At 37.1% G+C, this 23,722-nt stretch overlaps 1 protein-coding gene across 1 annotated transcript in view; it reads left to right on the top strand.

The window, feature by feature from the left end:
* The window catches only part of LOC107664124 (cadherin-24-like), a 74,531-nt gene that overhangs the window by 46,725 nt on the left and 4,084 nt on the right, over nt 1-23,722 (top strand). Inside the window, exons 5-6 of the mRNA XM_016454580.1 lie at nt 3,523-3,690; nt 18,990-19,171. Of these exons, the coding sequence (XP_016310066.1) occupies nt 3,523-3,690; nt 18,990-19,171 (350 nt within the window). The remainder of the gene's footprint in view (nt 1-3,522; nt 3,691-18,989; nt 19,172-23,722) is intronic.

Here is a 23,722-nt window from a genome sequence, read left to right as displayed (position 1 = left end):
AGGAATTGTCAATAAGTGTTCTTTTGTTTAAATGCTGTGAGCTACTCAAAGCTGCTAGTTGGTTCAGGCTTGTGGCGCAAGGATCTGATTTACGAACATCCTGTGTCTTGGGCCCCTGTGGAATTCGGCTCCTCGTGTTTCAACCATGTTTTGACCAAATCTTAGATTGTCTGATTCGGTCTGATATCCTACAGCAGCATCTCGCACATTTTTACGATGCTGTGTCAAGTTAAAAGAATTTAAACTTTTACACAAAGCACCACTCATCAATGTCAGTTCCAAAACAGTGGACAAATCAGAGCACCCAGGAGGGGCGTTGCAAGTTTTTGTTTACAGTAGCAAGTTGGCATTTTATTTGATGGCAACATGACGGAGGAGGCATTCTGCACTGTGCTTTTTTTTTAAAGACACGTTCTGTGTGAATGGTCCTATACACTGGGTTTTCCACCAACTGGCAACCCAGGGTGTCAAAATACTATTGGGTGAATTGGCGGTGGGCGGAATCACACAGGTCAAAACAAAAACAGACATTCTGACACGGAACACACATTTCAAAGTAGAATAACTGGCGTTAGCATTGTTTATCAGAGAAACAAGTATGTGAACTTAGCATGTTTCTTAAATATCTGCAGATATATTATGCTGTTTTTAGTACAGTCAAAAAATGACATATAGCACCTTTACCAAAAGCTACTTTATTAAAGAAATGCAGTGAAACATCAGTGATGAGAAGGCGTGGACGAGGTTATTTTTGCGGCTAACCTTATAGGAATAGTTCACCCAAAAATGAAAATTCTGTCAATAATTACTTACCCTCATGTCATTACAAACCCATAAAACCTTCATGAATCTTCAGAACACAAATTTATATATTTTTGATGAAATCCGAGAACTTTCTGGCCTAAAGTCTGCAATGTTTTTTGCACCCTTATTCCACCCTTATTTTCACTTTCTGTGGGTGGGGGGGTTTGATACTCGAGATGGCAAGCGCTGTGATAGAGCCGTATATATTTGAGCCCGAGGCAGAATAATCTGAACAATGCAACGCAACCACAACGATTGCACCAGACTGTCTCAGCCTGGTAATTGCTTTTGCTTGCTTAATTTTCAGTATTTTGGTTTAAAAGTACTATTATTAATTCTTATTTTACAAAAGACATTGCATGTGCGTGGGTATGTACTGATTGTATTAACAACACTCAAACAATAATACACTGTGTGTCTTCATAGTGTTAAATTCTGGTTTGACGTTTATTACAAACACTCTGTAAAATTAAAAATAAATGTACTTACCTGTATTGTCACTAAGGACAAAACAGCCTATTGTGAAATGTGAAGAACAAACAAAAACTTTATATTTCAGTTGCTCAGGCACATCATTTAAAAATAAACTTCAGCCATGCATTTCTAATGCTTGGATCTTTAGGAAAAGAGGTTTTTGGAGGTGCAGTTTCTTTACACCCACTGACAGAAAAACCTCTGAGTTTGATGATCTTGCGTGACATCTTTATACAACAATATCGCTTTTGTGATTGATGGACAGACATGAGCTGTTCAGAATGCATCTTCTTGATTACGTGAAGTCACAATTCTCCTGATTTCAAATCTGTGCATTTCATAAGGGTAGAAATAAATAATATTTTAAACTGCAGAGTTCTGTAGAGTAACCTCTTATAAATGTAAGTATCAAGAACATTTGGTTCTCCATTTCATGACCCCTTTAAGTAAAGGTTTATTTCTTCAAGAAATTTGTTGGGCTGTGGTCCAGCAGAATAATTAGACACATGCACTCAGCTCATAACGTATCTGTCGTAGTGCAAGAATAAGGCTGAGTGATGTTTGAAAAAAGAACTCACAACAGGTCAGTCTTGTTGCTGCAGAATCTGGTACGGTCATTGCAGCGGTCAAGTGAGTTTAAAAGAGCCCTCTGCGATATGAAAGGACCCGGGCAACAGGAAGTGGTGTAATTCTGAAAAGTCATCCTGATTTTAAATCATCAAAAATGATCATGAAACCTAAAAACATAATGTTTTCACTCTAAAACAATCAAAAGGAATTTGGTTTCCTATTGCATTCTGCATAAGTTTTTATAAATGTTTATTCCTTGAACATTTTTTAATCACTTCTGTTGACTACATTCTATTGTTTTTTGAATGACTATAGTTACTATTCAATACAATTAACTATATTCTATTTACTAAATAATGAAAACGGATAAAGTTTTCTTTTGTATTTTGTATCATTTTCTACATTCTATATGACTAGCAAGTGGAAGTTTACTGAATTCTACAGTATTATTTAATATTTAATTTATTATATTTTCAAGATCATTAATATATTGACTAGATTCTGTTCTGTTTTTTCAAGGTTTCAGCACAAAAGTATGATCCATTTTAAATATTTTTAAATGTGCTAGAAATAGTAAATATTGAGTTTTTTATGAAATATTTTGTCCAACAAAATGTTGTTTTCTTTACAAAAAATATGCTTAATATGTATTTGTTTTAAATGTGTGTGAGTATATTTTAAATGTGTGTATACACACGCACACACACACTACACTATACGCTACCATTCAAAAGTGTTAATAATACTTTTTAATACCAATACTAATTTATACTTTTATTTAAATAGAATGCATTAATTTGATCAAAAGAGAGAGTAAATAAACTGTTAATGTTACAAAAGATTTAAATTTTTCAATTTGATTTCTATTCATCAAAGAATCCTGAAGATTCAGCTTTGTGATGGCAGGAATAAATTACATTTAAATTTTAAAAAAATAAATAAAAAATGGCGGCAATATAACAAAGAGTGAAAAATTTAAGGGGGTCTGAATACTTTCCGTACCCACTGTATATATAATATTTCACAATATTACTGTTTTTAATGTTTTTATATTTTCCTTTCTTTTTTGGATCAAATGAACACAGCCTTGGTGAGACAAAAACATAAAAAAAATTATAAAAACCTTTAACAAAACTTACCAAACAAACTTCATCCTTATCCCCACAGATTCATAAACACACTTTTGCTGTAAAATGATGACATAGGCAAAATATTTTTGATTGGTTTGTGTTTTTCAGCATATTCTGACTCAATATGTCGTTTTTGCAAATTCATCTATGTTCCCTAGCTAGATAAAATTATCTTGGTCACAAATCACTGGCAGGATCAGCAACAACGGTGTAGAATCACAGAAAACCAAAGATTTATATTTTGCAAGGCATATGTACAATAAATGTACAATATTCACTGGCATGTAAGAACAAGTGAGAGTTCCATCTACTGTAATATCTGTCTGACCTATCAGAAGCAGTCAGATTTGTATTCTGCTAAAGTTTCTGTGAATGAAACTCAGGGCAGGACAACAGTGTGAGGTGTAGGATGTTCAATGTGATTCCTTTTAATTCACTCCAGTTTTACCTAATTACCTTACTGGCATGAAAGTTGCTCAATATTGCCAAAGCAAAGTGATGTTTGCTCTGAGTGATCTGTTCCTGTCTCTGTCTCTCTCGGCAGGTATCGTGCACACAGCGGTGCCTGATATGGACAGGGAAGCTCAGGCGCAGTACCAGGTGGTGATCCAGGCAAGAGACATGGGTGGCCATCAAGGGGGTCTGACAGGGACCACCACTCTCACTGTGCACCTCAGTGACGTCAATGACAACCTGCCCCGCTTCACTCAAAGTGAGTCACACATCCAGCCCTGCTCCAGAACACATTAAAAACCCAATCTAATCTAGTCTGTCTACTCTAGTCTACTGTTCATTCTGTTGAACATATTCTATTCTGTTGTAATCTATTCTTGTTATCTGCTGTACTTTATTACACTGCTTATTTTTCTTCTAATCTGTTCTAGTCTAGTCTACTGAGCTTTGTTTTATTCTAGCTAAATAGTCTGTAGTCTGGTCTAGTCTAGTTCAGGTTACTCTGTTATTTTCTACTCTAGTCTATCTACTCTATGAAGGATTATCTACTCCTCTATTTTGTTCTGTCCTATCCTATCCTATCCTATTCTATTCTATTCTATTCTATTCTATTCTATTCTATTCTCTGTTTAATTTTATTGTAATCTGTTCTAGTCTAGTTTACTGAGCTTTGTTTTATTCTAGTTGTCTAATCTGGCCAGATTTATTCTAGTCCAGTTTAGTGTACTCTGTTATGTTCTAGTCTAGTTTATCTCTAATCTACTAAATTTTACTATTATATACTATACTATTCTATTTTGTTCTATTCTGTTATGTTCTGCTCTGTGAAGGATGATATCTAATCTAGTCTACTATTCTATTCTATTCTATTCTATTCTATTCTATTCTATTCTTTGAAGTATCATATCTAATCTAGTCTACTCCACTATTCTATTCTATTCTGCTTAACTTTATTACTTTATTTAATTTTATTGTAATCTGTTCTAGTCTTGTCTACTGAGCTTTGTTTTATTCTAGTTGTCGAATCTAGACAGGTTTAGTAGTCCAGTTTATTAGTTTATTATACTCTGTTATGTTCTAGTCTAGTTTATCTCTAATCTACTTAGTTTTTCTATTCTATTCTATTCTATTCTATTCTATGAATCATCATATCTACTCTAGTCTACTTCACTCCACTATTCTATTCTATTCTATTCTATTCTATGAAGGATCATATCTAATATAGTCTATTCCACTCCACTATTCCATTCTTTCTATTCAGTTTATTTTAGTTTATCTCTAATCTAATTAGTTTTACGATTCTATTCTATGAAGGATCATATCTACTCTAGTCTACTATTCTATTCTATTCTATTTTATTCTATTCTATGAAGGAGCGTATCTAATCTAGTCTACTCCACACCCCTATTCTATTCTATTCTATTCTATTCTATTCTATTCTATTCTAGTGTTCGCTGTTCTGCTCCCATCTGTTTAGCCTATTCTAGTGTAGTCTACTCTAGTGTATTTATTCAATTGTATCATCTCATTTAATCTGGCCTAGTCTGACCTGTTCTATTCTACTATACTGCACTGTTTTATTCTAGTTTTTTTTCTAGTATACTAATGATCTAATCTGGTCTGGTTTAGTCTACTCTGTTTGTTCCAGTATAGTCTAGTCAACTTAACTTTCTTCTATTCTATTTTAGTACACCACACTGTTTATTCTCTAGTCTAGTGTACATAACTTTTCTAGTCATCTAATCTGTTTTAGTTAACTAAGATTAGGTTATTATTTAATTGGTTATTATTAATTGACATAAAGCTTAAATAAAATGAAACATAAATATTAGATGAAAAAAAATTGAATGTTGCTTTGGCAACTAACTGAAATAAAATTAAAGTACTAAAATTGCTAAAAACTAAATAAAAATAAATTGTAGCTAAATAGAAATACTTAAAACAAAAATTTCATTACAAACCCGAAAGAAACTCTATTATGATCTGGTCTACTCATATTCTGGTCTTGTCTAGTGCTCTCTGTTCTGTTTCAGTCTTAGTCTAATCTAGTCTCATTTATTTTCCATGAGCTCTCTTTCAGAGCATATAAACTCTGAATTCAATAGCTATTTTGTTGTGAAGATCAAAGAGTCTCAGTGTGGGCTCTTTATATCGCCGTCAGCATACACGCTGTCCATTAGTTGCTCTAATGACACGCATTGCACTGCTTGCTAACATCACAAGTGCTGTTTCCACGTCCACGGTCAGACTAACCAGCAGGAAGAGAAGAGATGTGGGCGTTCAAGTTTGTGTGTGACATGATGTAACCTTTTGAAATAGATTCATGCTTTATTTCTCTTCTACTTTAAATCACTCTGTCCTATTTTCCTGACTGCACTTCTGTCCACTTGTTAGCCACAGCGAGCTTATTACACACGTACTATTCATCCTGCGGATGCTGTCTTATTGCAGTAATTGATTGACAGCTCAAAGTCATGAGTGGTGGTTTGGAGACTGTGGGCGTGATGTCAGAAGATGACACATGAGGGATTGACTTGCGTCTGCTGTATTATATTCTGTGATTGGGATGTGATCTTATCAGTCGTACACTAGAGAGTCATGACGTACACAATTACTTAGCTGCATAAATTCAATTGCCAGTCTGAACTGTTCGAAAAGTATTATTTCCCTAGAAATGTGTAATTATATTATATATTCACTTGTGTTCATCGACTCCCTGAATCAATCTCTCTAATCACAAGCGCTCAAACCACCTGTTGTTTGTTTCTCTTACAAAGAACTAAATAAAATGTATTTAAATCATGACAACTCTCGAAACATTTTAGCATGGTGATGGATATGACAATGTTAATGTATTTGCTCTTGGCGGAACAGATCTGCTACCCTGCTGCTGAATTGCTGCTGCTGTTGGTTATTGCTGTAGTTGTAGATTATTGCTGCTGCTGCAAGCAAGTACAGGAACTTGCTACTGCCAATGCATATGGCGATACGGTGCCATGAGTATTTAAGACATACTGCTGCTGCACAAATAGCATATAAAATAACCCCGTAGCAGATCTATACAGGTGGAGCTGGGGAAGGTGGAGGGGTTCAGAGAACTCTGAAAGCGCGCTGCAGGAATCTCAAGTGAACGCTAGCCAGCCATATAAATGCAAGGCAATAAGCTCATTGGCTGCATATGCAGCATGAACCAATCAGCTTGTGTCAAGTCGTTTATCTCTCTGAATATCATCAGTTACGTTAACACCCCATCAGAATGCGCCATCTAGAGTTTCATGACTGAACTATATATAAAAGCTGGTTTAGTACACTACACTGTTTTATTCTAGTCTACTGAACTTTGTTTGATTCTAGTCATCTAAGCTGGTCTGGTCTAGTTTAGTCCAGTCCAGTGCAGTTTTGTTGTAAAAACTAAAACTATTATTTAAAAACATGAAATAAAGCTGAAATAAAGTAATAATAATAATACTACTGTGACGAGAGGGGCAGGGCCGAGAGCCGTGGGAACGGAGCGTGAGCTTCGAAGAACCAAATGATCCAAGATCATGCCAAATCGTCAACAATCAAATCCAGCTAACTGAGTTAGCGATGTACGAAGAACGGGCCCCAGGCCTGGATTTTATGTTGTTTTGGTTTTCTTTGTGTGTGGCAGTCATCCATGAGGGGCTGTCGCGCTATTTTCAGTTTTGTGTTTATTTTATTATTAAAGTTACATTTAAATGTTCGCTGGTTCCTGCCTCCTTCTTCCCAATCTACGAACTTTGTTACATTGGTGCCGAAACCTGGGAGGAAGGAGGGACACGCTGTCAGAGAGTCCTCGCTGCTGAGGGGGATCGCGGTGCTGAGGAGATCGGGCAGCAGGAACAAGTGGAGAGACTGCCGGTGGCTGCCCGAGGCGGTGGTGCTGGAACGTTGGAAGACGAGGTGGGGCGGAGAGAGTGATGACAGTGTTGGAGGAGAGAGGACCAGGCCTGGACTTTATTTTGTGTTTTGGTTCTGTTTGTGCGCGACAGTCGTCCGCGAGGGGCTGTCGCACTCTTTTGTGTTTATTTTATTATTAAAATAATAGCTCCGTTCCCACGGCTCTCGGCCCTGCCCCTCTCACCACAACTACTACTACTACTACTAATAATAATAACATAGAAACAAGATATTTGTGTGTGTGTGTGTGTGTGTGTGTGTGTGTATACTCTGAGATATCTTGTTTCTATGTTTTACATATCCTTGTTTTATTAATATTGCATGTTGCCTCCTTAAATATCAGTAACCACTTGTGATAGTTGTGTTTGAGTCCATCAGAAAAGTTGAATGTCAGCATCAAGACAGTGTGGGGAGGAACTCAAATGTGCAGAGCATGCTGGGAAACCAAAGAACAGAGACATTTTGATGCTCAGGGAGGCAACATACAAAATTATATGTGAAAGTATGTGATCTTTTGAACAGGATTAATAATTGGTAGATTAGATTAATTCACAAAACATTTTGAGATTTGTTCAATCATATTTTCCCTTGTGACTGCTGATTCATACCTCAAACTCCATATTAGCCCCATAGGTTTGTGATTAAGCAAGCAGCAGCTTGACAGTGAAAACAATTTAAAACCCAATGAAGTGGTGAATTTGCCTCGTCTCACCAGCTGATTGAAACTCTGAATCCCCAACCACTGCATTCAGTTCTATGCAAGAGCACCATCCTTGAATTTATGATGGGTTATCGTGAATTTGTTGTCTTGAATGTGAAGAATATAGGATATTTGCATCAGAAGATGAAATGGTAATGCATTTATGTTATCATGTTTACAGTATAAAAATGGTCTTTCATAGACTAACCAGCACTTATGGCTTTTTTGGTTAATGGGGTTACAAAAAAAAAAAAAGACTGTTCTAAAATTAGTTAGTTACCTAATGGGTAATTTCTGCACATTTAAAACCATTAAATTACTCTTACTGGGCAGTTTAATTCACCGACCCCTGGCCACCCATATTTTTTTATATATATATATATATAAAACTTTATAAAGTTTATAATATATGTAATAAAGTTTTAGTGTGGCAAATATCAAGTAAAAACCACAAAGTAATAACTTAATTAAAACCTAACATTTGTTGTGGTTGTTGATTTCTGCAAATTTTAAAATCATTAAATTACTCTTATATTGGGCAGTTTAATACACTGACCCCTGGTCACCCAGGATTTTTACCTTTATAAAGTTTTTATATATAAAAAACCCTAATATAAAGTTTGTAATATATGTAATAAAGTTTTAGTGTAGCAGGTATCAAGTGGAAATCATAAAGTAAAAACTTCATTAATGCCCAGTCCTGCTGATCCGATATCAAATATTAAAATATTAAAACAGGGCATGACCCACTTGGTCGTGCTTAAAAATTAGCCTAAAAGCAGTTTCAAATGGCTAATTAAATATTGGATAATGGAAAAAAGAGCCAGAGCATTAAATTGAAATATTTTCCCCCTGTTTTCTTCATTTTAATTAAAAGTAGCAGTATGGGTCACTCCAAGTTTATTTATTTATTTATTCTTGTTCAGTTTTTGGGGTTCCCATAGCACTTATAACAGGACACATTTCTATTTTGTCTCTATTTTGATTCTCTTACTGAGTTTGTATTCTGATCCTCTACACTACAACAGGTTCAGTCAGTCAGACAGTCAGTTGCTTGGACCACTTTCTTGCTTATACATTGTTGTGTGGATATAGGTATATAACGGAAAATTATCACTAAATAAATAAATAAATAACTAGCCTATAAAACTACAATAGGCATTACTGACAAAAAATGATACTTGCAGTTCAGTTAACTGTTCATTAAAAGAATCGGCTCCTAAGAGTCATTTGTTTGGGGGTTCATACAATATTAGTCACCCTCTGTGTTTTTGCTTCACTAAAAAGAACCGTCTGATTTGTTCTTTTGGGAATCGGACTACCGTGGTCACACTGCCACTTTGTTAAAGGGTGTGTTCACACTTGTAGTTCGGTTCGATTGGTTCATTTGGTACATTTGGTCCTGGTCCTCTTAGCGTTCACATTGGCATTTTTGACAGCGAACCTAAAGACACCGAACCTAAAGGCATAGTGATACGTTCACAACCTGATTGGTCGGCTTGAATGACGTATATATCGTGACGGAACTCACCGAACACCCCAAACAAAAGGTACGTAAGACTTAAAGCGGCGCTGCGGGTGTATGATATCAAAGCACTCATTAACTGATCGGTCTGCTCAGTGCGCTTTAAGTCGAACACACCTAATGCCGTCTGCTGGACTAAGCACGCTCATTCTTGCGTGTACATATAATTTTATTTTCACCACCTGCAAACTCACAAGGAGCTCATAAAAGGCACTTTACCTCATCGTTGCTCCACGTTTGCCCTCTGCTCATTTTGTTTTGGTTACACTGCGTCTTCAAATCATGTCACGTAGCGTCGCATCTTGTCATTACTTCCTGTTTTTGGTTCATTTAGATGTATTTGGTCCATGTTGCGTTCATATATCATTCGAACTGCACCAGAGTTCGTTTGGAAGCAGACCGAGACCCATCTTTTCAGCGGTCTCGGTCTGCTTGTTTGGTGCGCACCAGGGTTCGGATGGCAGTGTTCACACTTACTCAAACGAAACGCACTAACAGAGCAATTGCACCAGGGTTCGTTTTAATCGAACCAAACATGACAAGTGTGAACGCACCTTAATTCACTACAAAGAACCTGGTCCTGATAAATTCGTTCGGACTACACTGGCTGCACTGTATGTTTTTGATTCACGTCTTTGAAGAACTTCAGGAATGATTTGTTTGTGTATCTGATTGGTCGCCTTATGGAATTGAAAGACTTTTGTTTTGGAACCGGGTCATATGATTAATTCGTTTGGGAATCAGAATAGCTTGGTCGCGCTGTACAGTATGTATTTGATTAACAAAAAAGAACCGGCATAGTTAAGTTATAACTACTTTGTAAGTATTTTGAGTTCTAAGCTTTGTTTGATATTTTATGTGCAAGTTTAATTTTAATTTGACTGACTTGATTTGTCTAGTTGAGCGCGAAGGTGCATTTTCCTATGACCCTGATCGATTTGTTTTGCGCTATTTGATATTTTGCTTTACCAAAAAGTGGCGACATAATCAAAATAACGTTAATGCCCCCGTAAAATAAAGTATTTCTCCTACAACAAGGCGAAAGTACTGCATCAGTGACAGCCTTAAGTTCAGTCATTTGAAAATAAAACAAAATATAAATTACCTTCAAAAGTAACTTTTTGTAATGTCTATTGATATTTTCTGCCACAATAATATTACCTTCATTTGTGAATTCTTCTAAGAAAATGTAGAGATATGCATTTAATTGCAATTAATTTGCATTTCATGTAATTAATTCAGTTAAATGTGATTGTTTGACAGCTCTAGATTTTATGAGACACCCACTCTCTAATTGCTGTTTTTAGACATTGCACAAGAGGGAATTAATCAGTTATAATGTCACACAGTGATATATAATGGCACAAGGGATAGAGAGCATACTAGCATGCTATTTCTGGCACACACAGTATGGCATAAATTTATGATTTTCTGAATTCAGCTGATGTGCTCATTTGCACATTTAAGAGCCACATGATCACAGGAATGCTGGTTCAAATACGACCTGCGTGTTCATTTTCTGATCCTGTTCTTCTTCTTTCTCTCTCTTCCTCCCCTGTCCTATATAATAAAAGGCAAAAAGGCCTATAAATAAAATATCAGGGGGAAAAACATTAGATAAACGTGTTAACTGTCTTTAAAAAATTATGCTGTAAAACATATTTAATTCATCTCTTAAGGTAACACATTAAGTTAACACGATATCTTTGACAGTTCTAATAATGTATGAAAAATAATTAAGGTGCATGCTAATGCTTTTTAATGCGGTGTTAAGTAAAATTGTGTCAGAAATGGTGTCTTCCAGAATCCCGGCCAGACTGCCACCTGTTATTTGACACACATTTAACTAACCTACAAAAGTGTAGGGTCAATAGAAGAAGAGATGAATACTTTTATCCAGCAAGGATGCATTAAATTGATCAAAAGTGACAGTAAAGACATTTGTAATGTAAGATTTCTATTTCAAATAAATGCTGTTATTTTGAACATACTATTTAGCAAAGAAGCCTAAAAAAAATCAATGCATCACTGCTTCATTCCACAGAAATATTAAGCAGCAGCTGTTTAATAATGATAATAATAAAATATGTTTCTTGAACATCAAATCAGCATATTAGAAGGATTTCTGAAGGATCATGTAACACTAAATTTTAAAATATTTTTTAATATATTTAAATATGTTTGATTTCCCAAAATATGTATTTAATAAGAAATTTTACATTTGAATAATATTTCACAATATTACTGTTTTTACTGTATTTTGGATCAAATAAATGCAGACTTGGTGAGCATAAAAGACTTCTTTTAAAAACATTCAAAAACTCAAACCTAATTTAACTAGCATATTGAGCTCCTGACTGTGCATGTGCACAGGGGCGGATTTAGTGAATTGGGGGCCCCAGGCAAAATATAGCAATGGGGCCCTATACATTTGCACACATTTTCCTAGATCAACCTTGAGGTTCCGTTTTTGTTGTGATGCTTGCTGCTGCACAATGGTGCCTCATAGTTGTGTCCAATGTTTCTACATTTTTCATGTACGTGTTATAATGGCTTTCTTTCATGTTGTAGACCACGAAATAGCAACTGATTTACAGTTGAGATACAGGTTTTCACAAAATCAAAATAAATTATAAAATGATAAACCTCACAATTGAGTGTTTAAACCAGGGGTGAGTCAGAAGTATAAATTATTATATTAATTTAAAATGGGGTTATGTGGGTGGATTTTCGCATTGAACAAAAACTACAGACTGGATTATTAAAAATGAACATTCATTCTCTGCCAGTAGGAGGCGCTTTTGGAACGTCAGAAATATAGAATGACAAAAGTGTGACGAGGAAAGTCCACTGATGAGTTACCAGCGTAAGCCTGTGTGCAAAGGCTCTCTAATTCTAAACTTTAAAATACATTTATTTTTAGTTATTTTAACTACAAATTTAAATAAAACTGAAAAAATAATGAAAAGGCAATTATACATTTACACACCTAAGGATTATATCAACCAAAAAAGTAACTGCGTATGTGTCCTCTACTTGGTTCCTTCTCATAAATGAGTAAGCGGCATTTAAAACAATTATAAACATATAATACACTGTTTCTCAATATTTAATTATAGCTTCAGATGCATAATATTTTCATCTCCTTCAAGCAGGACACACAAAAAGCACGTTCAACTCGGACGGTTGTCATGGTAATAAACACCGTAAACAGCAACCGTTCGCGTGTCAGCACTTAATGCGCATCTCCTATGAAAAGCATTTTAGGGGGCCCTTGGCTTTTGGGGGCCCAAGGCGGTCGCCTACCTTTGCCTAATGGGTAAGTCCGCCCCTGCATGTGCATAGCAAGACCAGCCTGAAAAATACTGATTTTTGCATGTTTAAGTTAAAAAAGCACAATATGTAATGACAGTTTTGTCAGATTTTATTCCATATTTGAAATACGATCCTAATTTAGAAAAACATTTAAATACATTTTGGTGTTTCTCCATTGAATGAGCTGTATATGCATGGCTGTAAAAATAGCATTATAAATATAGTCCCAGAATAAACTGACTTTCTTTAAATGGTAAATTCTTTAAAGAGTTAAATGAAGTGTGTTAAGGCCAATTCACACCGCACCGACAAACGCCAACAGACTAGTCTGTCGGAGTTTGTTGGATCCGTGTGTTACCCCTGTCAGTGTTTGTTGGCGTTGGTCGGAGTTGGTTTTAACCCGACTGAACATGTTTAATCGGCGTTTGTTGGGTCGTGGAATGTCTGAGCAGTGTGATATGATTTTCCAACAAACGACAACAAACTCTGATGTAATCTGACCTGGCCATGAGCCGTTGCCATGACAATGAGGCAAGACTGCAAGTAGGTGCTGGGTGCGCTTAGGAAAATAACTTTAAAAATGGCAGGTTTCTGGACAAACCAGAAAGAGGAACAGTTTTTGGATCTTTGGGAGGAGAGGCCAGAGCTTTATGTGGTGGGTGTGGCCGAGTATACCAACCGCAACGCGAGGGGGAATGCGATCAGATCGATCGCTACAGCGCTTGGGAAATTTCACAACGGAAATTTATTTGACAATATATTATTATTATTATAAAACTGCCTTACAATATTACCAAAGACATTAATAACAGTATCATTTTGATTGTTGTTACAATATCATCCATTTTCCCCCTAGTTAACTCTCCCTGACTTGAAGTCTGTTGGTGTCTGTTGGGGCAGTGTGAACATGACAGTTATTTTTCATAAAATTCTAAATCCAGCGGCCAACGTGTCTGTTGGCGTTTGTCGGCGTTTGTCGGTGCGATGTGAATTGGCTTTTAGATTAGAAAGCCATCTGAATTGTGTAGTGTTGGGCCAGAACTGGAAAACCCTGCTTTACAGTGATTGTGTACGTTGATCCTCTTCAGCAATTCAGCGCTCTGCAGGATCTGACAGTGATCACAGAGTAAACAAACAAGTCACTGAGCATCTTAACCTTGCATCCTGTGTGTCTCTCAGAATGCTGTGCTTTATTTCCAGGTCTGGCCGATGTGTTAAGGATGTCGTGTCCTGGTGTGGATTGAGTCCTGACTCTCAACAGGAGCTGATTCACAGCGTTGTAAATAGTGTCGCTGAATCTCTCAAACAAGCCTTGTGCCCACTGACCCGTGATTGCTTTCATTCTCGGCGCAGCTCTCTCAAAGCGCTAAAAACCCCTGCGCCGTGTGTTTGAAGGAAAGATATGAAAGCGTGGTTTGGTGTCTTGGCCGTAGGGAGCATCTGTGTGTACATGTGTATGAAATATTTGATGATTTCTATGAAGATACGACAGTTGCGGTATGTGCTGTGTGTGTGAGATATCAAAGTTTGAGAGGTGAGAGTGAGTGACTGTGGATTTGATAAGGCTTATGGGTTTCTGTCAGTCCATATCTGTCGGCTTTAATAAATGCGTGTGTGAGTGAGTAAACAAAGCCCGGAGCTGTTCGCGCCGCTTGAGTCACCTCTGAGCAAGAGAGGTCCAGTAAGTTGGCGCGAGCCTGGGACTCGTAACTCAACATGGCCCCCCGAGTTAGACAAGTCAGCTCATTTTGGCGATATAAATCATCATCCAGAACTGCTCAGACTCGACCGAGCTTCTGTAAAACACCTGCAAAAAAACTTGGTCTAAAAGAATGACAGGAAAAATGTGATTTACAGTCGAATACATGTCAACCACACCTGATAAAAAGGCACAGATGCCAACAAACTGTTTTCTGTCGTGTTTGTGAGTGATTCCCTGGTTTTTGAATGCTGAAGTTTCTGAAGTTTACAGAAAAGATTAGAATGGTCGTGTTTGTTGGAATTGCCGGGTTTGGTTCCGGAGCGCCGCTCGCTTGCTTGTTTTCCGCCTCGTTAGTCAGAAACAAAGAAACACGCAGCATTGTTTGCACCAACAAAGATACAGAGAAGACTTTTTCTCCTCCTGGGGACCCCATGAAATCGAAATTGGAGTTTTGTGGCTTTTAGTGTGTGTTTGTTAGCTTTTAGACTTGTGTACACTCTTAAAAATTAATGACTTCTAAACAGGGGTTTTCACAGTGATTCCGTAGAAGAATCATTTGGGTTCCCCAAAGAGCATTTCAGTTGAACAGCTCTTAAAGGAATAGTTCACGCAAAATGTAAAATTCGCTGAACTTTTGACTCACCTTTAGGCCATTCAAGATGAAGATGAGTTTGTTTCTTCATTCATTTCTTACAAACACAGACCTTTCACTTTGATGGACTATAGTGGATTACTTGTGGATTATTGTGATGTTTTTATCAGCTGTTTAGACTCTTATTCTGGCGGCACCCATTCACTGCAAAGGATCCATAGGTGAGCAAGTGATGTAATGCTACATTTCTTCAAATCTTTTCTGGAAGAAATTTTTAATAATCTAAAGAAACTTTTTTTCACTGTAAAGAACCTTTTGCGCAATGGAAAATGTACATGGATGTTAAAAGTTCTTCGTGGAACCATTGATCCCAGTCTATTGGGTGAGGGGTCTGTGACGACTTGTTAATCTAATGAATAACTGATTTGTTAAATCAAATGAAAAATTGTGTTTTTGATTGGTCCAGACGCTACACCAATAAAGACGTTTTAGTTTATAATAAACTTTTAACAGATGCGTGTTTAAAATGTTCTTTTTATTTCTATCCTGGGAAAATTGACATCAAATACTATCACTGACTAGCAAGTAGCAAATCCTAGTTTGGCCTTTTATCTTTAACCTTGTCATATGTGGGTGTTTCTACAGCTTCAAACACTTTAATGTTGATTTTTTATGAAAATGAACTGATTTTAACTTTCTTTCTTTTTTTGACACGAAGGTTATGTTCTTGGAAACTTTTGACCATGCATTCATCACTTATTTTGCTGCTTTTCAAATGCCTTTATGTGTAGTTTTTATTGTTTTACCCTCGTCCCAGAGCAGATTTAATCATCTAAACAAAGAGGATCATGTGACACTGAAGACTGGAGTAATGATACTGACAATTCAGCTTTGCATCACAGGAATAAATTACATTTTAACATATATTCAAATAGAAAACAGTTCTTTTAATTTGTAATAATATTTCACAATATTACTGATTGCACTGTAAATTGTGAAATATTATTGCATTTCATCCGTGGGACTAGTGATGTGCCCTGCAAGTACACTCAGACAATAAAAGAGTATTTAAAACTGCTGCAGGGACCCATAGCTAATGATTAGTGATATTTATTCCAAACACAACAATGATTGTTTAACGGCGATCGCTACAAAGATTGACTCTCACAGCCCCTCAGAGGAAGGACTAGTGCGTATCATAATTATGAAGTAGATTATGGTGCTGATGAATCTGGAGACTATTATCACCGTGCCAGAGATAATGATAATCTGTGTTGCGTCTCTTTCAGAGGGCTTCGGCCTGTCTGTAGAGTGCCACGGCTTCCGTCAGCCCTCCCTACAGATCCTCTCTTCAAAATCCACGCGATTAATATTTCATTTAAAGTTCAGAGCTTTCCGCATCCGTACGCAGCAAAATCATAGCTGAAAAATACAGCTCGGAGACATACAATACATCTTCCACCCTCTCCCTCCCTCCCTCCTACATGAATACTCACTCTCTGCCTTTCTGTCTTTCGCTCTCTCTGCCTCTTTTCCCTTTCGTTTGCCGGCTCTCCTGCTGCCGTTTCCTCTTTTGTTCTTTCTATCTCTCCCCTAATCTCTCCTCATGCCTTTCTCCTCCTCTGAATAATACACAGTGTTAATACACTGTGCAAAGAAGCCATATTGTATTCCCACAGTGTGTTTCTGTGATCATCTTCTCTTGGCTGCACTCAGCTTTAATGAATGTTAGGAGTTATTAGCTGGCACAAACTGCTTCTGGTGAATCACACTGTCTCAGCCTTTGTTGTTTACGTGATTCATTTTCTGTTCTGGAGCAAATTTGGCTCTTAAAAGAAGCAAGGAATCATCAGTGTCCTGCTTTATATTTCTATCACACTCTCTTTTTTGGATCTTTCTTATTCTGCCTCTCTGATATCCTCTTTCCAAAAGCATGTTTGGAATTTGTGGAATTAATAATTAGTGTTTTTGCAGCAAATACTGTAATGATGCTCCTCAAACATTCTGTTTCTAAAACTTAGGAAATTCTGCAATTAGTTTTAGTTTGAATCACTTTTATCTATCTATCTATCTATCTATCTATCTATCTATCTATCAATGTGTCTGTCTATTTTTTATATTGTATTTTTATTTTATTTAGAATTTTTCTTAGATTTCATTTTTCATTTTATGTATTTTTTAGTGATTTTGTTTTGGTCATTTTATGTGCTTTTTTCATTTTTGTTGTTTTTAAATAGTAACCATAGCAACCACATAGCAACACATTAAACACTCAGAACACCCTAGCAACCGCATAGCAACATGCTAAAATGTTTAACCCCTTAACAACAGCATAGCGATGATGGTAACCATCCAAAACACCCTAGCAATCACATAGCAACACCTTGGAAACCACATAATGCACTAAAAATATCCTAGCAAATACTCTGCAACCACATATCAACACCCTGACAGCCACATGTCAATGTGTTAAAAACATTCAAAAAACAACTGCATAGCAACACCCTGGCAACCACCCAAAAACACTTAGAACACCCGTGCAAAAACCTAATAACATCCTTACACTCTAGCAACAGCATAGCCAAAAAATGGAAAACACTTAAAAACACCCTAGCAACCACCTAAAAATGCCCTAGTAAACACTCAGATCACTCTAGCAGCCACATAGCAACACCCTGGCAACCACAATGTGCACTAAAATGACTTAAAACACCCTAGCAAACATTCAGAACACTTTTGCAAGCACAAAGCAACACCCTGGCAATGGGCTAAACAGTATCACACTCTCTTTTTTGGATCTTTCTTATTCTGCCTCTCTGATATCCTCTTTCCAAAAGCATATTTGGAATTTGTGGAACTAATAATTAGTGTTTCTGCAGCAAATACTGTAGTGATGCTCCTCAAACATTCTGTTTCTAAAACGTAGGAAATTCTGCAATTAGTTTTATTCTGAATCACTTTATTCCGTCTATCTATCTATCTATCTATCTATCTATCTATCTATCTCTGTCTGTCTGTCTGTCTGTCTGTCTGTCTGTTTGTCTTTCTGTCTGTCTGTATGTCTGTCTGTCTAACTATTCGTCTGTCCATCCATCCATCCATGCTTTTATCACACTTACTGTTACTCATATTTAAAATTAGGGATTGATCCAATAAAATTCATTAATATAAAATAAAATATCTAAGTAAACTTAGTAACTGATCCGTTTGTGGTACAAACATGAATTATTATGGACCAGAATATCACTCTTTTGACTTGATCCAGTAAGCAACCACCCAAATCACCCTAGAAACCATATAAAAGTTAACTGAGAACCACTCAGAACTCTTTGGCAACACATTTGTTTTTGTTATGGTGATTGATCATGGTATAAGATCTGATGCGTGTCTCTCGTGTGAGATGAGAAACACTTTTCATTCTCTTATGGAATGCAGTAGATTGCCTGCGTTATTTGCGGTCTCTAATTAGGTTTAAACAGACTCAGGCAGGTTTTCTCTTTTTTAGAGTTTTATTTTTGGCCCGCGATATAGCTGCCGCACACGAAGACAGAAGAGCCGGTTATTAAACTGTCTTATAACTGCAGAAAAACTGTCTGTGAGAACAAAAGGCAAGGCATGGCTTCCTTTGCAGTGTTTTTTTTTATTTTTTTATAAAAGTCTAGTTTAGGATGGAGGTCAGATTGATTTGAAATGGCTATAGGGGGTTTGTATAAATGCCTTTCACATATAATGAGATTAATGATGATGTTCTAATTTGAGTGTTTTTGCCTGATTATTTTCTACACCATCTCTGTTTCCTGCAGGTATGTGGTCATTTTCTGTCTCTGAACTGGCCATCCCTGGGGTAGAGATCGGTCGTCTGTCGGCAACAGATGCAGACCTGGGTGAAAACGCTCGGATGGATTTTATGATCGTGGACGGAGAGGCAGGGGACACCTTCAACATAACTGGATTGAACCAGGAGGCTGTGATTTTGTTAAACAAGGTGGGAGTGGAGAAATGGAAATACCTACAGTAATGTTGTTTTCTTTCATACATTCCCAAATCAGAAGCAAATCCAATTTTATGCTGTATCTGACTCAAAACTGTTCAGTTGTTTGTCTTACAGTTTTTCTCAATTGCTTTGGCACATTTTTCGAAACAGTCTTAACATTCTCTAAACTGTGAGTGCAAATGTCACAACGGTTTGCTGGAACTTCAGAACTTTATTGCATGTCTGCAAAATGTAGTTACTCACCCAAAACATTTCATTCATGCTTCAAAACCTAGTTATCGTGTCAGTAATTTGGCCAAGGCCACCAAAATATAAAGCATTTGTGTCATCGTGTGAGCCACACTGGTCAAAATGTTTAGTTGTTTTTTCACCATGACAGTCAACCATGGAAATTAAGGTTTTATCAAAAAAAATCTGATATTTGTTGAGAAGAGTCAATAGTACATAGAAAAAAAAAGTATATGAACATTTGTATTTATAAAGTACATTTATTTTTGTACGAATGTATTACATGTAAAGTGAAATCTTGCTTGTCCAATTACTGTACATTTCATATTTCTTATGTTACCACAAATACACAAAAATACCTCTCAAATGGCACCTTGTAGAGTTGTTTCATAGTCATTTGATGTCTTTTCAAAACTCTGTCTATGGTGATAATGCTGACAGAATTTATATTTGCAAAGACGTTATTGTCATTTATGATTGCACTTTGGCTCTCTCGTAGCCTGATGGAATTGTTGGGTATTCTTACACGTCTTCCAATTGCTCTTCCACAAGCATGTTGCTGTAGTTCAGGGTTGTGGAAGTCCTCCATTCTCAAAAAATTGTAGTGATTGCGCTGTGGGCAATCTACATATATATGCTCCCAAACTTGATTGGTTAAATGGCTGAATGGTTGATTCAAATTGTATTTCAATTAGAGGTCATTTGCCAGTTTAGCAGACATTACAAACAATGTCAATGTCAGATATATATGGAATATACTGTACATGCGTGTATACCAATTTTTCATAATTGAATGGATCGTTTTGAATGTGATGGCTTACACGATGAAAAATGATTGAGAAGTTGTGAAGAGTTTGACAGTTTAAGTGATAATCGACTCATCAGTTTTGATCAACAAGCCATATGCAATTAGTTGTTGTGCAAACTGCAGACAATTGTACTTACTGTTTGCACACGTGCCAAAGCATTTGCAATTTGCTCAAATCAATAAGAAATTCCAATCTGATGTGAACAAGAAGCTAATTGTTCAGAGATCTGAACTTATTGTTTCGGGGAAAAAAAATTTCATTCAAGAATTGAGCCAAAGCAATTGAGAAAAACTGTAACAGTAAAAAACGCACAAGTAGTGAATGAGTGAGCGGGTTCAGACAGACACAGCATGTACTATATGAATATGCATATAAGCAAAGATAACAGCAAACTTTCCCGTTTTCTGTCCTCTTTGCCTATACAGACATTCTCTTACGTTGTTAGACATCGTATTGATGCTTTCATTACTATGGCAACCAATGTAGCTGCACCACATATGGATTACATTGACCGTCTAAACGAATAAATTCTATTTCATTACTTGCAAAATTACAGTATTAGTCTCAAAGGATGAATGTAGCAAATATGCAGCATTAGAAAAGCTATAGATTGGAGGATGGGTAATTTTGAATGTGGCTAGTGAACAACTAGCAACTGCATAACAGCTGGTGTTATTTTAGGTTTATAGTAAAAACACTATAATAGAATATACATTCTATTATAGTATTTTTTATATAGTATTTTTATTTTATTTTGAATTTTTCTTAGATTTCATTTTTCATTTTATGTATTTTTTAGTGATTTTGTTTTGGTCATTTTATGTGCTTTTTTCATTTTTTGTTGTTTTTAAATAGTAACCATAGCAACACATTAAACACTCAGAACACCCTAGCAACCGCATAGCAACATGATAAAATTTGTAACCCCTTAATAACAGCATAGCGATGATGGTAGTCATCCAAAACACCCTAGCAATCACATAGCAACACCTTGGCAACCACATAATGCACTACAAATATCCTAGCAAATACTCTGCAACCACATATCAACACCCTGACAGCCACGTCAATGTGTTAAAAACATAAAAAAACAACTGCATAGCAACACCCTGGCAACCACCCAAAAACACTTAGAACACCCTTGCAAAAACCTAATAACGTCCTTACACTCTAGCAACAGCATAGCCACAAATGGAAAACACTTAAAAACACCCTAGCAACCACCTAAAAATGCCCTAGTAAACACTCAGGTCACTCTAGCAGCCACATAGCAACACCCTGGCAACCACAATGTGCACTAAAAATGCACTAAAATGACTTAAAACACCCTAGCAAACATTCAGAACACTTTTGCAACACCCTGGCAACCACATGGCAATGGGCTAAAACAGTCTGAGCACCTTAACAACTGCATAGGAACACCCTGGCAACCCAAAGGTTGAATGTGACAAATATGCAGTGTTAGAAAAGCAGTGGATTGAGGGCTGGGCTCTTTTTGAGTGTGGCTAGTGAGCATCTATGCAAAACCCTAGCAACACCCTGACAACTACCCAGAGCACTCAAGCAACTGCATAGCAACACATTAAAAACACTCAGAACACTCAGCAACCACCTAGTAATGCCCTAGCAAATATGCAGAATACTCTAGCAACCACATAGCAACACCCTGGCAACCACAGGCCAGTGCACTAAAAACAACTACCCTAGTAACCACATAGCAACATCCTAAAAACACTCCAAACACCTTAGCAGCCGCATAACAACACTCTGGCAACCCAAAGGTTGAATGTGGCAAATATGCAGTGATAGAAAAGCAATAGATTGAGGGCTGGGCTCTTTTGAGTGTGGCCAGTGAGCAACTACACAAAAACCCTAGCAACACCCTGGCAACTACCCAGAGCACTCAAGCAACTGCATAGCCACACATTAAAAAACTCTGAACACCCTAGCAACCACCTAGTAATGCCCTAGCAAAACTCAGAATACTCTAGCAATCACATAGCAGCACCCTGGCAACCACAAGCCAGTGCACTAAAAATAAATACCCTAGTAACCCCATAACAACATACCAAAAACACTCTAAATCAGGGGTGCCCAAATTCAGTCCTGGAGGGCCGGTGTCCTGCAGAGTTTAGCTCCAACTTGCCTCAACACACCTGCTGGGAAGTTTCTAGTATGCCTAGTAAGACCTTGATTAGCTTCAGGTGTGTTTAATTAGGGTTGGAGCTAAACTCTGCAGGACACCGGCCCTCCAGGACTGAGTTTGGGCACCCCTGCTCTAAATGCTTATGAAGCTGCATAGCAACAGCCTGGGAACCAACAACAGTGCCTCAGTATTGTGGTAATACACTGGCAAGCATGACTAATGTGGTAATACACTGGCAAGTATTTTCCTTCAGAAAGTGAAACGCTTTAGTTGTATTTACGTTGTATTTATTCAGAATAGCGAAAGGGCAAAGTAAAAAGCAAAGCAATAACAAAGAAAGAAGTTCCAGCAGAATGAATCGCAAATGAGTTAAATTGACTCTGAGTTCAAATGTAAATGAGGATAATCTGCAGCGCAAATGTCTGCCAGTGAACATGCATATTAGCGCCGACGGAAAGAGAATTTAACCTGCGGCCCCCGGAGAGACCTCATCACAGCGCACACAGGCAGCTGTTATTTAAATACAAACTTCGCAGGGACTGAAAATGTGCATTTCATATAAAAGGACTTTGTGTGATGGTAAGTCACACGTAACTAATTGAAAAGAGAAAAGATTCCACCTTTTAGACTAATGAAAATAAGCAAATTGTAAAATGAATCGCAAGCTATTTTCTGCCCTGACAAGTTCTTATAAAGACAGATATGCATGTGCCTGTGTGTGAGTGAGAGATCTTTACCCAGCCGCTGAGCTCAATACTTCAATGACAGGTGTGTGTGTGTGTGTGTGTGTGTGTGTGTGCTAGTTAAAGACACAGCCAGAATAAACAGAACAAGGAGAGACGCGTATAAAAAGAAAACAGGAAAGAGAAGGTTGCGAGGAACTAGATGAGTCAGAGACACGGGGGGAGGAGGAGAAAAGAGTGAATACGAAAAGCAAATTAGACAGAGGAAGAGCGCGGGGAGACTAATGCCGCTGAGTAACAAGGGAGAGGAAGCGCATGGAAATGTTGATTAACACATGGCTGTAGTTCAAGTGACAGAGCTTTTCATGTGTGTTAGTGGCTCTCAGCTCTGCTTATGCCCACTGCTCCACTGCATACCACTTCGACAGGCCTTACAGTACTCGATTATATATTTTGCAGCATTTTATTTTTCTCCTCAAGTCCACTTATACTTTTAGTTATGGCTCAGAGCTGTGACCCAAATCCTATGTCATGATATGATGAATTTTATTTTACAATAACAGTACGTATTATGATAGTTGATTTGTCTGTAAATTCATAATGGTTATCTATCTATCTATCTATCTATCTATCTATCTATCTATCTATCTATCTATCTATCTGTCTGTCTGTCTGT

This window comes from Sinocyclocheilus anshuiensis, unplaced genomic scaffold (assembly GCF_001515605.1).
Source record: "Sinocyclocheilus anshuiensis isolate Anshui unplaced genomic scaffold, SAMN03320099.WGS_v1.1 scaffold67, whole genome shotgun sequence".
Lineage (NCBI taxonomy): Eukaryota > Metazoa > Chordata > Actinopteri > Cypriniformes > Cyprinidae > Sinocyclocheilus > Sinocyclocheilus anshuiensis.
This window is presented reverse-complemented; position numbering and strand designations above follow the sequence as displayed.